Source organism: Temnothorax curvispinosus, unplaced genomic scaffold (genome assembly GCF_003070985.1).
Source record: "Temnothorax curvispinosus isolate PA1 unplaced genomic scaffold, ASM307098v1 QBEX01003408.1, whole genome shotgun sequence".
Lineage (NCBI taxonomy): Eukaryota > Metazoa > Arthropoda > Insecta > Hymenoptera > Formicidae > Temnothorax > Temnothorax curvispinosus.
In genome coordinates this window covers 296018-310703 of record NW_020213188.1, presented here as the reverse complement: position 1 = coordinate 310703, position 14686 = coordinate 296018, and the positions used below count along the sequence as shown (strand labels likewise).

Below are 14686 nucleotides of genomic sequence, written 5' to 3'. Positions count from 1 at the left end.
TCTTTTTAGGACCTCATATTTATGATGATTCATAAAATCTCACGTGGATTGCCTCAACATATATGTAAGTAACGACCACCTAAAAATATGAAATCACGGTGAAATCTTATGAATTTTTTTATGAAACAATAAAAAAAGAAAAAGAACGAGAAAAATGCTAATATTTGAACAAAAATATTACAGAAAAAATTCCTGGGACAAAAAGTTTAAATATTTGAGATGTTATGAAAAAAATTTTATCTTCGATGTATGTTTGGTTTTTTCACAATTTATTACTTTTATCCCAAGTTATTTTCGTGGAGCTCCTTGACGAAGGGATCGGTACTTTACCGTGTACAGGCGCATACCTATCATTCTTTATCATTTTGTCGGAGGAAGGGGAACGAAGCTTGAAGACGGAGGGTTGCAGTCATGGTTACAGAGCACACACTAGGGTACCGCTGATAAGAGGATCAGGTGAGACATCGTTCTAATAAGACAACGATCCAACAAGCATTATTGTCCCAGATGCAATAGCGTAATCGAGATTCATGATGCGTAAAGATGGTTTTAAGTTAACAGTTACATTTTAAAGTGATTTAATTAATAAAATTCAGTGGATTTATAAAAAAATAATATAATTTATATGTATATTTATTTAGAGTTTCATTAAACATAAATTTTAATGTAATATAATGTAAAATTTATTCCGTTTTTATTTAATAATCTTGCAAATTTAAAAACATTTTCAAAACTTAGAGATCAAAATAAATATTAGTCAAGATTTTATTAGTATAAATTTTATTTTAAAAAATTATAGAATAAATAAATCATCGATTTTATAATTTAAGTAATAACTGATTATTCTAAAGCTTTTGTGGATCTCATGATATCTACGCCATTGCAAGCAAAAGTGGATATATGTGGCTACAAAGATTAACGCAGACATTGCATTATCACCGAAAATACACAAGGATGATTCTTTCGGTCGTTCACTGACTCTTCGCCTCTCATCAACTGGTTGTTTTTGTGAACGTTACAGAGGGCCCATGTTAAACGTGCACTGGTATGTGTAATTTAAGTAATCCACTTCGATAATTCTAAAAGTCCGTTAACTTTTAAATAACACAAGAAATACATTTCTGTAGAAAAAACATAGCTCACATGCTTTATATTATGCCATTGCATATAGGCAATAATAATGCACATTGGATCTATCTTTTGCAATTTATTATAGAATACATACCTACGTAAAATATCGTACTCTTTCTTGCTAGTAATAAAAACTACATTATAAATTTGTAATTGTGTAACTTTACTAATAATCTAACAATAAATTTGGAAAAAATGTCTTGTTTTTTTTTAAATAAACTTACCTTCAGATTTAAGTTAGATAAATCATCAAAACGCGCGAAGCTTCCTGACTTCATTTAGAATATCCCATTTTTATTTAGAAATATACAATATTTTAAAAATATATTATGCGAAACATATTGACGCAACTTGCTAACAAAACTCGACTTGACTTATTATGAAAGAAAAGAAAATGTGTCATAATTGTTGCATATATTTATTCGCAGAACCGTCAAATATGTTTACTCGTAATATACACCGTTGTTGCTATATGTTTACTATTTAATTGTATTATGTTACATTATTCCTATCATTTTTACCACTCTCGCGCGATATATTTTATACTATATCGAAGACATTACATATCCGCTCGATTAGAATATCCTTATGCTTTTATGTAGTTTTATGCTGGAATATAAGGACACTTTTATATGTAATCTTACATAAGAAGATTCCCTTATACATACATCATACATATATATACAAATAACAATATCATTCGTAATTTGGTATTATCTTGAATGTTGACGCAAGATTCGTTAATAAAGGGTTCTTTGGTAAAAAAAAAAAAGAAAAACAATCGAATAAAAATAGCGTAAAATAAAAAAATTCATTTTCTTTTTAAGCAGAAAATCTATTTTTTCTTTAGAAATTTTCCTTTCTAAAGAAAAAGCTTATACGACTTTCTGAAAAATTCTAAAGTTCTAAAATATCCTAAAACTCTTATTTACAATAACAGCGCTGCTTTCACACATTTTCAAAAATATTTGCCAAAGATATATAACTTTCAGTTTTGCATATCACAATGCGCGCAGGAAAGTAAGAAATCAGCGAGATTGTTTGTCTCGCTGGTTAGAAGGTAAAAAGTGGGAATCGAACCCAGGTTTTTTGCTTGACAGGCATTTACTTTGCTACTAAGTTATTTTTTTTATTTGTTGCCTGTCTTAACATCCGGCATCTTTCTGGACTGCGTTTAGGATGCGTTTAGGATGCGTTTAGGATGATATCGACACAACCGTAGATCTCTCGAGGTGACCATTGTCCAGCATAATTTTAGATCCGGCTGGACTGGTCGACGGACTACCTAGAGTGACAATATGTGGCGAAGTTAATTGATGATGATCAGGTGATTGACCAGCCGAGACCATTCCAGGTGAGCGCGTGGTACAAGGTGGAGACGGGCATTCGATCTTCGGCGAATGAGTCTCCAGCAGTTGGTGTTGTTGTTGCTGCTGCTGCTGCTGCTGCTGCTGCTGCGAAGCGATCAGATCGTAATACACGGGCTGATAAGGCATTAGTCTGCTCGATGATTGGGGACTACCATAGAGACTGGTCGGATATGTTACTTGCGACACGCCAGTGTGAGCCATCCTCAGATCGCCGTAAGTATCTATGACGTTAACAGCAAAATAATTTTTGTACAAAATAAATTTGATGCATAAAATCGATATGGTAAAGTGGGCGGGCGTATTTTATCTGGACAAGTGTTTCGCAAAAACGTTGCAAAGGAGAGTTTAACATTCGAGTTTTTTAATGATATAGGAGACTTAATTAATAGAGATGTATATGTACCTGGTTCAAGTTTAACGTTATTGTTATTGTTGTTATTATTGTTCGTGCATTGCGCGACATTGCTCGAAAGAGGCGTATCGCTGCTTTTCATTCCACCCTTAGGCTTCCGCTTGCGCGTTTGAATACTATCTTTCTTCATAGTCGATGGCCTGTTGACGCCATGCAGCTTGAAATAAAGACCGCAAGCATTGCACACTGGTTCGCCGTGTGCGTTACGACGCCATAGGGACGTCATCGTGGTTTCGCAGTTGCTGCAAGAGAGACCGACGCGTCTCGTGGCAGACTAAAGAGATATAAAATCGTTATTACACGCTACTGCCTTCGGCGAAAAAGATCTGAAAATGATTTCGTAGCCGAGAGTCTGATGAAGGCATTAAATGATGGATTGCATTGCTCTTAAAAGGTATATATGATTATATTACAGGATTATATAAATACGAAACATAAGAATCAATTTAGCATTATGAATGATATCGAAAATATGTACAAAATACGAGAGAAACTTGTGCTAAATTTCGGAAGAAGTTAATATACAATACGAGAGTATTGTTGGAAAGTAATTTTGTATATTTGAGTATTTAAAAGAAAACTCGTGATATCGAACGGTCAATCGCTTTCCCTATAGGATCGTTAAAGAGCTCCGATGCAAACTCGGGAAAGGATTAGGTCAAATTACCATAATTAGAAAGTTTTCTGTGCAAGGTACCGCAGAGACCGCGGAGCAGAAAAGCGAGCCACCCTCGGTCACGAAGATCACGCGAGCCTGGAAAAACTCAACAGACACAAAGAATCATTCCGTGTAATCGGAAATTGCAAGCGACACGTGATTGCAAGACAAGACGTACTTTACAACAGGCTGCACGTGATTTCGGGAAGGAAAGTGCTCGTACCATGGGTATAGTGGCACCTCGGGGCTACGACTCGAATTTTCTACTAGAAATGCGCCACCGAAGACGAAAACGGTCAAGGACGACTGTCTTCGTCTCGATAATTAACAGAATTTAGTATAATGATGAGTGATCGAAGAAAGCGTGATGTTAACGCGATAGAAAAATTACGGGAGAGTTGGGACAAAAAGGAACGTGTCGATCCTTGACCGCAAGCAATTTTCTAGCACTATACAGACTTTAATATTTCAATATATTTAATTTAATTACATAATTATATTAATTTATGATAACATACCTATGATTTTTGGTCAAATATATTCATTTATTTGTCTATAACATTTATATTTACACAATGTTTGAATTATGATTAAAATAACATGATTTTTAAAAGTATCAATACACTGTTACATTCGTAGCGTCAAATTATACTCTTACTTTTCAACTATTCTTATAGCTCGCCACTGCTCCTATTTAATATATGTTATTTAATTTAACTGACATTGAACCAATGAAGTTAAAGCAATACTGTTTTGTGTTAAAATAATAAATTCGACACACATGGTAGTTAAAAATAACAAAATGTTATTTACTCAAGGTATTGATTTAAATTTCATCCTTTAATATTTAACAGTGTATTACAAACTTTATTGTTATTCGGCCGCAGTAACGGATCAACGATGATGATGATGACGAGCTGAAGAAATACACGGTAAGAGTGATGAACTGTGAGACAGGGAGCTGTGATGATAAAAGGATGGAGAGAAAAAGAGACATCAGATGAAAATTATTATTACAATATCATTAGAAAGAATGGGAAAAACAGACAAAAAGAAAAAGAGAGAGAAAGAGAGAGAATGCTAATTTGGGAGGATGACACCTACCAAACGACGGCTCGTTTTCTCCTCCCCGAGGGCGCGACGGGCGCCACTATACCCACAGAAGTCTTTGTAGAAATTGCCCTGGTCCGCCACTGAAACAGACATGAGGCCATACGTTAAGGGTGTTTTTTTCTTTCTGCGTGTACTAGACATACACGACAGTGCATCGAACCTCGAGTAAAAGGCGAGTTTGACATCGCGAGGTGCGAGGAGAATTCATTTTGTTACGGTCGGAGACAGGGACGCGATTGCTGAGCGTCCCTTGGACTTACTAAAGGGCAGAACATCACGGGCGAATTTCCACATAGGCTCCTGGACAGTAACGAGACCGAGCGAGAAAAGATTTCTTACTGTGCGCGTTTCTCTCTCTGTCTCTGTATATCTGTCTCTGTCTCTGTCTCTTTCTCTCTTATTCCTTTCGAATGTATGGTTGCGGCTAATTCGATTGAACTCATTCGTCGTTTGCAAAATACTGTTTGCATCAGACTCGTCTATGGTTTATGTCTAAAGCCATATCTTTTTTTAATCGCTCTAATTTTTTTTCCAAAAATTTTTCAGATAATAGCAACGAAAGTTAACAACAAAAAGTATGACAGGTCTACACAGAGTCTTCGAATATTGCAAACGACTTTGCCAAACCGTTCCGTTCCCGGATCGCGACTAGCGTCGCGATGGAGTCGTCGGTGAAGCCTTCCTTACCAGGCGACGTGGTTGTTTAACTAATGGACGATTCATTCCGTTCATCTTATGGTAGAGACCGCATGCGTTGCAGAGGTAATGCCCGGTACCATCTCTACGCCATAAAGGTGTGGAAATCGCGCCGCAGTTCACGCACTCGCGACCCTCCGTAAAGTACTCCGCTTCGATGTTGTGCACTGTGTTTCATTCATATTGGATTTCTCAGAAAGATCAGACAGATGCATCGCACGCAACAAATATGCACACATGTGTGACAACGTTTATGTCGTTGTTTCCTTTTTCTTTTAATTGAATGCAAAATTAAGTTATTAAGTTATTATTGTTAAATTAGATTATTATTAAATTAAGCTATTATTACTTATAACTTAACTATTTGGATTGAAAGATAGTTGACTGTCAATGTGCTGTTGTTTTGTGATTTTAAAGGCATGGTGTATCGTCGATTGTTAATAATATCAATTCATTCGAGGAGATAAGATAATCAATGAAATGTATAATGCAATATCTCTGTAACGTTTTTATTTTTATAGTTATATAATATTGATAATAATTATATGCTATCGCGTCACCAAGTAGCTAAAATATAATTATGCATTTACAGATGTTACTCCATGCCTTGCATCTTATGTATCATAACTACATAATTACTAAACTTATATATGTATAAATAATATTAATAATGAGAAGAGTTAGTCAATTAGACATAGCATTAATCTGATTATAACTGAATGTGATCAACTAAATAAAAAAAAAATACTTGTCTTTACAAACAAAAATAAGAACTGTGCGAAAATATTTGTTATAATTCTCTTTTAATTACATCTTTCTTTCCTGAAAAATATCATATTAATTTACTTTCCAGGCATTTACTACTTTTTTTTTGTAAACCAAGTATTTTTTCTTCGAAAAAGCAGGCACACAAACGCGATATAGACTAAATTTGCAAAATACAATGACTGTTTGTTTTTTTTTCTTTTTTGCTTCTCGCTACGAATCTCTTTCTTCCTATCAAAAACATAAAAGTGCATAATATCCATGCGTGCTTTCGGTATAAAATGATGCACGAAACGATGCATTTTGCGCGACTAAGTAAAAAGCACAGAACTACACACGTGTCTCTGCCGGGAGTAAGGAGTAACCATATCTGCAGTGGCCTCTTTTTACGTGACCACACGGAAACATTGTTTCGTTAGTTCGCAGCATTCCCCCACTTCCATTACGTGACTATGAATATGCATAGTTTCTCCGACAAAGCGTATCGTAGAACGTAAACTATTCCAGAACACCATTCCAGAAATTATTAATAAAGTATGAAAAAATAGTAAAATAAGAATCTCTAAATTAATTTCTGTAATTTTCCAACAGATCCATAAAAAATTTTTAATGAACAAATTTGATTGTTTAATGAATAAATGACTATTTTTAATGATAGTTTGCATTTAAAACTGAGCCATTAAGATCTTAATGATCAGACCTCTTAGAGTCAACTGTTGCGATGAAATACTGCGAAAGAAAATCAATTTCTTGTACATGGCATTTATACTCGAAAATAAATAATATTTTTATTGTAAGCCCTAATGTGTGCAGTGATAACATCATAAATTTCACAAGATGTATTAATAACTATTCATAATTTCATCGGTTGTATCGGAACCTGTTGCATTATATTAAGAGTGAATATGAAAATCACGGGAAATACAATGGAACGAAGAGCACTGACGAGAAAGAAAAGGAAGGATGCAGGAAGTGTAAAAGCGACGAGGGAAGGATCGAAACGGACATGGTATTATCAGAGTTCCGGCGTTTGCTGATAATAACGCCAGCCAACCCAGTAGCCACGTGCGCATGTGCTACGTTAAAAACCGCGTTGCTTATACGTTGCTTATACGAGAATTGTATCTATATAGCCAAATTATTAATTGGAATTATTGATATGCAATTAAAGATTGAGAGATACAATTTTCTTGAATATAGATGTCAGAAATTTATTTAGATCATTACTAAATAGTAGGTACTCATTAAAATGCGAATCCACGTAAAGTCGCGCTTATTCTTCCTAATAAGGGCTGAACGCGTCACTTGACGACGGAGAAAAATAAGAGAATTCATCTCGAGTTACTCGGTAAAAAAAAAAGAAGAAAAGCAAAGCGGAGAAGGAGAGAACGAAGAGAGGTCGGTGTACGCGAGCAGCACATCCGGCAGAAATGCGACTGGGAAGCAATCGGATATTGTATGTAGGTAAGCAAGAAGCTGCTGATGCCGTCCGAGTCCTACGAACTCTCTTAGAGCACATCACATATGTACATACATATATATATACGTAAGTATATATATGCGCCGGGCGAGTTGCGTTCTCGCGCCTTTATGACGCCACCTTGACCCACAAATAGTGGACTATTAATTGTCGAATTATCATCATTTGCGAGAACGTGCGAGTACCAAAAGGATGAAACAGTTCAATGATGATGCTATTTTTTTTTATGCAACAGCATTCGAAATATAATGTTGTACATGCATATGTATATTATAACTGCATTATATATAAACATCATTTAAAATGCTGTAAAAATATATAAGTAGAAAATTCAATCACCCTGTTTTCCTTCGTAGTATCGCGTGTCTTCTGGATTAAATCAAAATTAAGATCGAGATATTCTATTGCTTGAATCGTTTTATAGTATCCATAACGCGGCACGCAATTTTCGAAGTAGAGAAGCGTCCGTAATTAGATATGAAAGGACGAAGGGGAAAGAGCCAGCGAATTAAAATGCAGGCATTAAGTTACCGAACGAGGACGAAGAGGTCAGAGGACACGAGAATCTTCTTGAGATACGGACGGAATCAGACTGGGAAGCAATCGGATATTATGTAAGCAAGAAGTAGCTGACGTAGCTAGATATCCTGTACGGAGTCCTCACTACGTTAGAAGTACGTACAAGGCTTCATGTTGCACTTTCGCACCCGAACGACGCCGTTGCATTCCGACCTTCGTGACATTCTATCCTCGAGTATGCATCGCGAGAAAGAAAACTCGCGATGGTAAGAAAAAAAAAACAGAATAAAGAAATAACGGAAGTATTAAATGCTATAGGAAAAAGTAATAAAAGTAGCACATAACGCATATTTTTATATCGCAGATTAAATAATAAATCAGATTATGGCACATTATTTCTTGTAGTATTCCAGCGAACTTAATTTCACAGTTAGACGATTATACTTCGGCGCGATAATAACTATGTTATCGTCGCATTAACATTCTTGTTCACCTGTGCTTTTGTTTCCTTTGACCGCTCTAATCTGCCCTCGGCTTTGCGATACTTATTATTTCATACAGAAAGCTCAATCAATTACCAGCAACGTATATGTACTTGCATGATCCGTTCGCGCTTGATGTGCAGACATTACGCACATTGCAATTGCCATTTATGGCTTCGACCTTTCTATCCTTCTCATTCTCAATCATTATTAAGCATTTAAAAAATACATTTAAAAACTAAAAATTAAAAAATTTAAAATTTTTTCTGTCGCCAATTTTCATTTCTTCAAAGTTTCATGTTTAATCGTTGCCACGATTATAATCATTGCCAGTATATAGTCAATTGAAATTCTTAATTGGGTTAATTATTCTCTGGCGAAGTAAAAATTACTTATTCTGTTTTAATGTTTAATGATCAATATTATTCTGATTATTCATATAATTTCGTTTAAGTAGAAACTCTAGCGGAAAGTAGTGCGAAACATCGTTACATCAATTTTAGATGGGCTAAAACGGCCACAAATATAAATATAAATAAAAAAACACGAGTTGTGCGCGTATACTGGTCTAAAAGTCAAGTTTTCGGATCAACTGGATTAATTTAGGGACGGCCACGTGCACAATCTTTCAGGATGATGCACGGCTCTTGCGGTACTCTTGCATCGACGTATAGACACTATATGTAGACGTATACAACGATATACGAAAGTACACCGAGAGAGAAATAGTTCTCCCGTAGGTAGGAGGGGAGAGATGTCTGGCACGGTTAAACTTAAATCACAGCCAGCATGGACTCGCGGATGAAACACTCGAGGTCGCGGTATGTTAAAAGGAGCGTCTCTCTCTCATTGCCGGTCTACTAGAACGAAATCCGGATGGTGCGGCATGTGTAACCACAGACTTTAGTCCCTGAAGAACCACTTAAACTCTCTTAAACTTTCCCTCTCCGGTCGATACATCCCCCTCAGAGAGATGCGTTTTTTTCCTTTCTATTTCTTTCTCTCGGTAAACATAATAATTATTTTAATTTTTGTTACACGTATCAGTATCTGATAATTGTGTTATAACATAACATAATTAAAAACTAGTAGGGCGATCTAAAAGTCAAAACCAAAGCATTTGACTGGAGCCCGAGGAAAAAATAGAAGCAGAGAAAAAGATCGGAAAATCGATTAATTCATATGATGCATTAAAAGTAAAATCATTTTTCACGACAGAGGTATAAGAACTTTTCAAAATTCCCAAAGTGTTTCCTTGAAATCTTCAATAAAAGAAAAAATCCGTAAAGAATTAACAAAGACACATGCGGTAAAAAAATAATTTAACGGAGATGATTTAAGATTCGACAAGGTATTTTCAACTTTGACTCATTGCTTTTCTCAGCATGACGAACTTTTATGTCAGGCGGATAAAGAAGTCCGGGTCGACCTCCGTGAACCTTGAGGAGGCACATTTATCTTGGCGTCATTATTAGTATCTAAAATAAATGATCGGTTTAACGTTCAATGTACTCGTCGTCTCGTCGAGCGTTATATCAGTCGAACGAGTCTTAATTATTGCCGAAAATGGAGAAAAAGAGCAAGTTGAGGGCGCAGAAGGTGAAGCGCATTGCAAGTAACAAGTTGCGTGCGATATCGTGAACTTGAACTTGCATAAGAACCAAAATTAATTGCAGACGACACCGAGAAGGTATATTTAAAAAAAGAAGCTTTATGTCTTAATCGAACTTATCGAGCTTATCTTCTACATGACATGCCTCGCGAACGTGATATTGCACTGCCATAAATTTCCAATCGACTTAAAAACATTGTGATCTTATAACATCAGATTACAAGAATAACTTTTACTATGATTTACTAGATATTTTGTGTAATCGTATTCTCAAAATCAGCTGTGTATCCAATACACTTCTCGAATTCGCTTCCATTACAGTTCAACTTACACTTGTGAGTTTGGGTAATTTTACAATACATCGGTTGAATGAAAAACTATACAACCCTCACTGAACAATTGCAACACGATTTAATTATTCTGAAATTCTGAAGAATTTGTACGTCTTGGGAATATGTCACTTCTATTCCCAAGTCGGACGATATGACTGCGCGTCACTGACATTACTGACTGGTATTCGATTAGATATACCTGGATGCGTTAAACACCTGAAAACACGACGGAATTATCGTAAGCCGCCGCGCGTCTGCTAGATACAGCCCTATCATAATATACCTCTGTATCGCACGTAGACACTAGATTAGGCCTACGCGTTCGTGCGACCTAGGTCATGGTCATATCAATGCCTCCTTCGATAGCCGCCCGCGCCGGCTCGGGCGCGTGACGTCGCGGAAACAGGTGTCGCGGACCGACCGCAAACGACGACATAGAGATATATTAAGAACGGCTCTTTCACGGCTACCGCAAAGCCCGAAATCACAGATAATAAAGAACTCGGAATTGCGACGGGAATGCTTCCACGAAGCGACAGAATACATCACGAGAATGATCATAACTAAATCATCAATTTCGAAAAAAATATACTTAATAACATTCTCCCGAAAAAACTTCCATAAAATAATAACTAAATTTTTGGAATAAAAAATCGAAATAAAACATTTCGTATTTTTATGAAATTAAAACGACGAATTAATATACACAAATTGCAAAATTATTGCGAAGCAAAGAAAATATACTAATTATAAAGAAATAATAATATAATAATTATTATTATATTATAATTATTTCTCCTCTCTCTCTCTCTCTCTCTCTCTCTCTCTCTCTCTCTCTCTCTCTCTAGTGGAGATACATACATTAGATTTTATGCAATATATAACTTAAATTAACGAGATCGTAAAAGGTATTGTAAAATGTGTATGACCGATTGCGGGTTGGAAAAGAGTTCATTGATATTTATTAGTTAATCTACTCCCGACAGGCCAACAAAGCACAACAAAACCGCGAATTCATATCGCGGATTCTCGTTTACAAAGTCGACATGTCAGTGGTCAGCAGCCAGTGACCCATACAAATGATAAATTTTTAGTCTCTCCGATAACGATGGAAATTCGTAAGATACGCTACCTATCACATCCTATCGATCATCCAATATTCACTCGTACATTATAGCTATGTGCGGTGTGCAGGCTAAAAAAGTCGCACGAGAAATATTGCCCCCAGGGATGCTGTGTCAAGTAAGAGGATACTGAAACACGATATTCGAGTGGTCTGCTGGAACAACCCTAATTTAGTACCGTGAACGTATTAGTCACAACTATGTTATTATTCGTGCCACCCGTCGCTAAGTCTCGCCTCCGGCTCCGTGCCGAATTTTCCACGACTAACGGAACATCGAATCCTTTTCTTCGTTATTTATGACAATTGTAACATGATCATCGCGAGAGCTTAAATTACAGCCAATTCATCATTTGCGGAAAAGCAATACCTCGCCGCCCGGAATCGTACATATTGTTAAAAAATCCAACAAAGTGGAATTCGACAAAAGCAGAATGTCTTTCTCTCTCGATATAATATCGAATAAATCGTGATATAACCACGGGAAGATAATTCCTCACACATATATCCACGGATGAGAATCTAATAATAATATAAAAATTAAATACCTCTTTTTTAGTTGCTCGCATAACTCTCAGAAAGAGCGGATTTGAATGACGCATGTGCGTCAAGCGCGGAATTCGAGATGAGTTCGAAGGAGCATGTATGCAACACGCCCACCGATCACGCTTGACGATATCCATATCGCTGCACGTTCGATGCACGTCGATGTAATGCGGGATACCACCTCGTGTCGTTTAGCGCCGGCGCTCATTTATTCCTGTACGGAATCGCAGATGCGCGTGACGAAGAATCGTCACATCAAAGGACACCGCCCACTTCAGGAACGCACGATAGACGCGCCGTCGCATACGACCAGAGGAGTCTCTGGCTCCTCGAGGACCTCCTCGAATGAGGGTTGCTTACAGATCGGTTACTTCCAACTCCCCATGCCCCATGTTACCCTGCACTTTGCGGTTTCGTATTTCGAACTGCTGCGTGAGTTTAGGAATTAGTTGAAGAATATGTCGAGAAGTTGGAAAAACAAAGAAGAAAAACTGTGTAGTTTAGCATTAATGAAACTCCAGCCCCTACAGTATCTATCACATTATATCCATAATCAAAATTTATCTATTTATGCCCAGAAACAGAAATAGAAATAAATAAATTTTGCAAATACAATAATCGATAATAAATATTAGCAAACATTTTCAATAATATTTACTTTATAAACAAATTTAAAAAACTGCCAACAAAATATGAAAGAAATTAAAGAAATTAAAATTTTTTCTGAGAATGGCTTTATGGAACATTCAAACTATGTAATATGCTATAAAATAGAGAAGATAAAAATATATGTTGAAATATATATTCTTACAAAGCACTGAAACTGCACGTGAAAAAATTACAAAATACGTTCAACAGAAATCGTGATAATTAATAAGTTACGAAGAATGTTTCTCGTCGAATTCCACGGATCAAATAAAATGGCCAACGCACGTTCACGTTATCTCAACGATGCCTGGCCAATTCTTGCAACTTTATTACCGGAGACACGAACCCTGCGATTTGATAATCTAAATCGTGAGAATACACGGCGATCACTGCAAATATCGATCTATGACAAATTTCACGAGTACAAGCAAATTTATTATCGTCCAGACGGATTTAATAAGGATCTCTCATGATTTCTTTCAGTTATAGCATTAAAAAGAAAAGAATAAAATTATCAACTTATACATATATTTATACGATAAAATTATGTGATTCGCCTGCTGTTGATCAATTCTTATTAACTCTTTTAATGCTGAATCTTGATCGACCATAATCATATTTTTTAAATTTTATTTGCAAAAAATCAACTTTTTAGACTTAACTTTTAAGATTATGATAAATTGGATTATTTTTTCATAAACATGCATTTTTATTAGAGAAGAATAAAGATGCCTTAACAATTTTGACGTATTTATTTTTTTGTATTATTTTTGTTCACAAGGATAGCATTAAAAAAGTTCTTGTAATTTAATTTTAATTTCTAATTATACTTAATTCAGTTCAACAATAAAACTAACACTATTATTATTAAGTGCCATTTGGTTAATTATAGAAAAATATTTTACTTACTTGCAGTTAAACTCGCCGCAGCGCTAATTTGCGTCGGTGCTGTGGCCGGATTAACAGTTTGCCGTCTAGATGGTGTGCCATATTGTGTCGTTAATGCATCGGTTGGCGATGCATACGTCCAAGTAGCTTCTACGGCGGAGACAGCGACAGTGCCCGTGGTATTCTGCTGAGAGGACGAATATGGCGGACTGTAACCGCGGAAACTCGACCGAGCGCCGAAAGGTTGCGAAAACGCTGGTAAAGATTGATGAGACACCGTGCCCGAAGATTTGTTGCCATAATCTTCAGAAATGGAAAGTCCGGTGCTCAGGCCTGTAACTGTCAACGAACACACAACGAAAATGTATTATGAACAAAGAAATTCCAAAATTTATGAACTGTTCTCATAACCATCATGGTTTCTTTCACTAATTTAAAGACCATTTGTTTTTCTTATCGAAAATAATGAGCTTCATAAAATGGCTCATTTATTGTATTTTTCAAATTTTGGCAGTCTATACTTATATATGTCTCTCTTTAAGCTTTAAATCATAATTTTATTAAAATCGATTTAAAACTAATTAAAAAATATGATTAATTATAATTAATATTTATGGCTAAATAAAATTTTAATAACTTACAAGGGAAGCTTCCCAGATGTCCCTCTCCGATTTTAATGAAACTTGGTGGATTTGTAGAAGGGGTCAAAATATTAGATAGAATTTATGTTACATGGAATATATGTATATGTATATTATATACATTGTAATTCGTTACTTCTGTAACTATTAATTTCTTTACTTGCGCACCATGTACCGCGCCTGACTCGTATAGCTGTTTATTAATTTGTTAATATTAGATAGGTTTTTTGTCTTTTTGAAAATTAATGTTTATACCAGTGAATAGCTTTT

The 14686-nt window shown here is 35.8% G+C and overlaps 2 protein-coding genes across 9 annotated transcripts in view; one reads left to right on the top strand and one right to left on the bottom strand.

Moving 5' to 3' along the window:
* The window catches only part of LOC112452470, an 89720-nt gene extending 87323 nt beyond the window's left edge, over nucleotides 1-2397 (top strand). For 3 of the 6 annotated variants that reach the window (XR_003040506.1, XR_003040505.1, XM_025012698.1), the window contains 3 exons: nucleotides 10-64; nucleotides 289-456; nucleotides 852-1329. Coding sequence is in view for 3 of the 6 variants with exons in the window: in XM_025012698.1 (XP_024868466.1) it covers nucleotides 10-64; nucleotides 289-456; nucleotides 852-919 (291 nt within the window). In the remaining 3 variants the exon portion in view is untranslated. Of the gene's footprint in view, nucleotides 1-9; nucleotides 65-288; nucleotides 457-851; nucleotides 1330-2309 lie in introns of those variants that run through there. The other 3 variants (XR_003040504.1, XM_025012700.1, XM_025012699.1) reach the window with 3 other exon arrangements.
* LOC112452452 (box A-binding factor-like) overlaps nucleotides 1531-14686 on the bottom strand; it is a 56394-nt gene continuing 43238 nt past the window's right edge. For 2 of the 3 annotated variants that reach the window (XM_025012665.1, XM_025012666.1), the window contains exons 6-9: nucleotides 13797-14114; nucleotides 5372-5547; nucleotides 2905-3187; nucleotides 1531-2722 (exon numbers count right to left, since the gene is read on the bottom strand). In XM_025012665.1, the coding sequence (XP_024868433.1) occupies nucleotides 2328-2722; nucleotides 2905-3187; nucleotides 5372-5547; nucleotides 13797-14114 (1172 nt within the window). In that variant the 3' untranslated portion in view covers nucleotides 1531-2327. Of the gene's footprint in view, nucleotides 2723-2904; nucleotides 3188-4675; nucleotides 4765-5371; nucleotides 5548-13796; nucleotides 14115-14686 lie in introns of all 3 variants that reach the window. The other variant, XM_025012667.1, reaches the window with a different exon arrangement.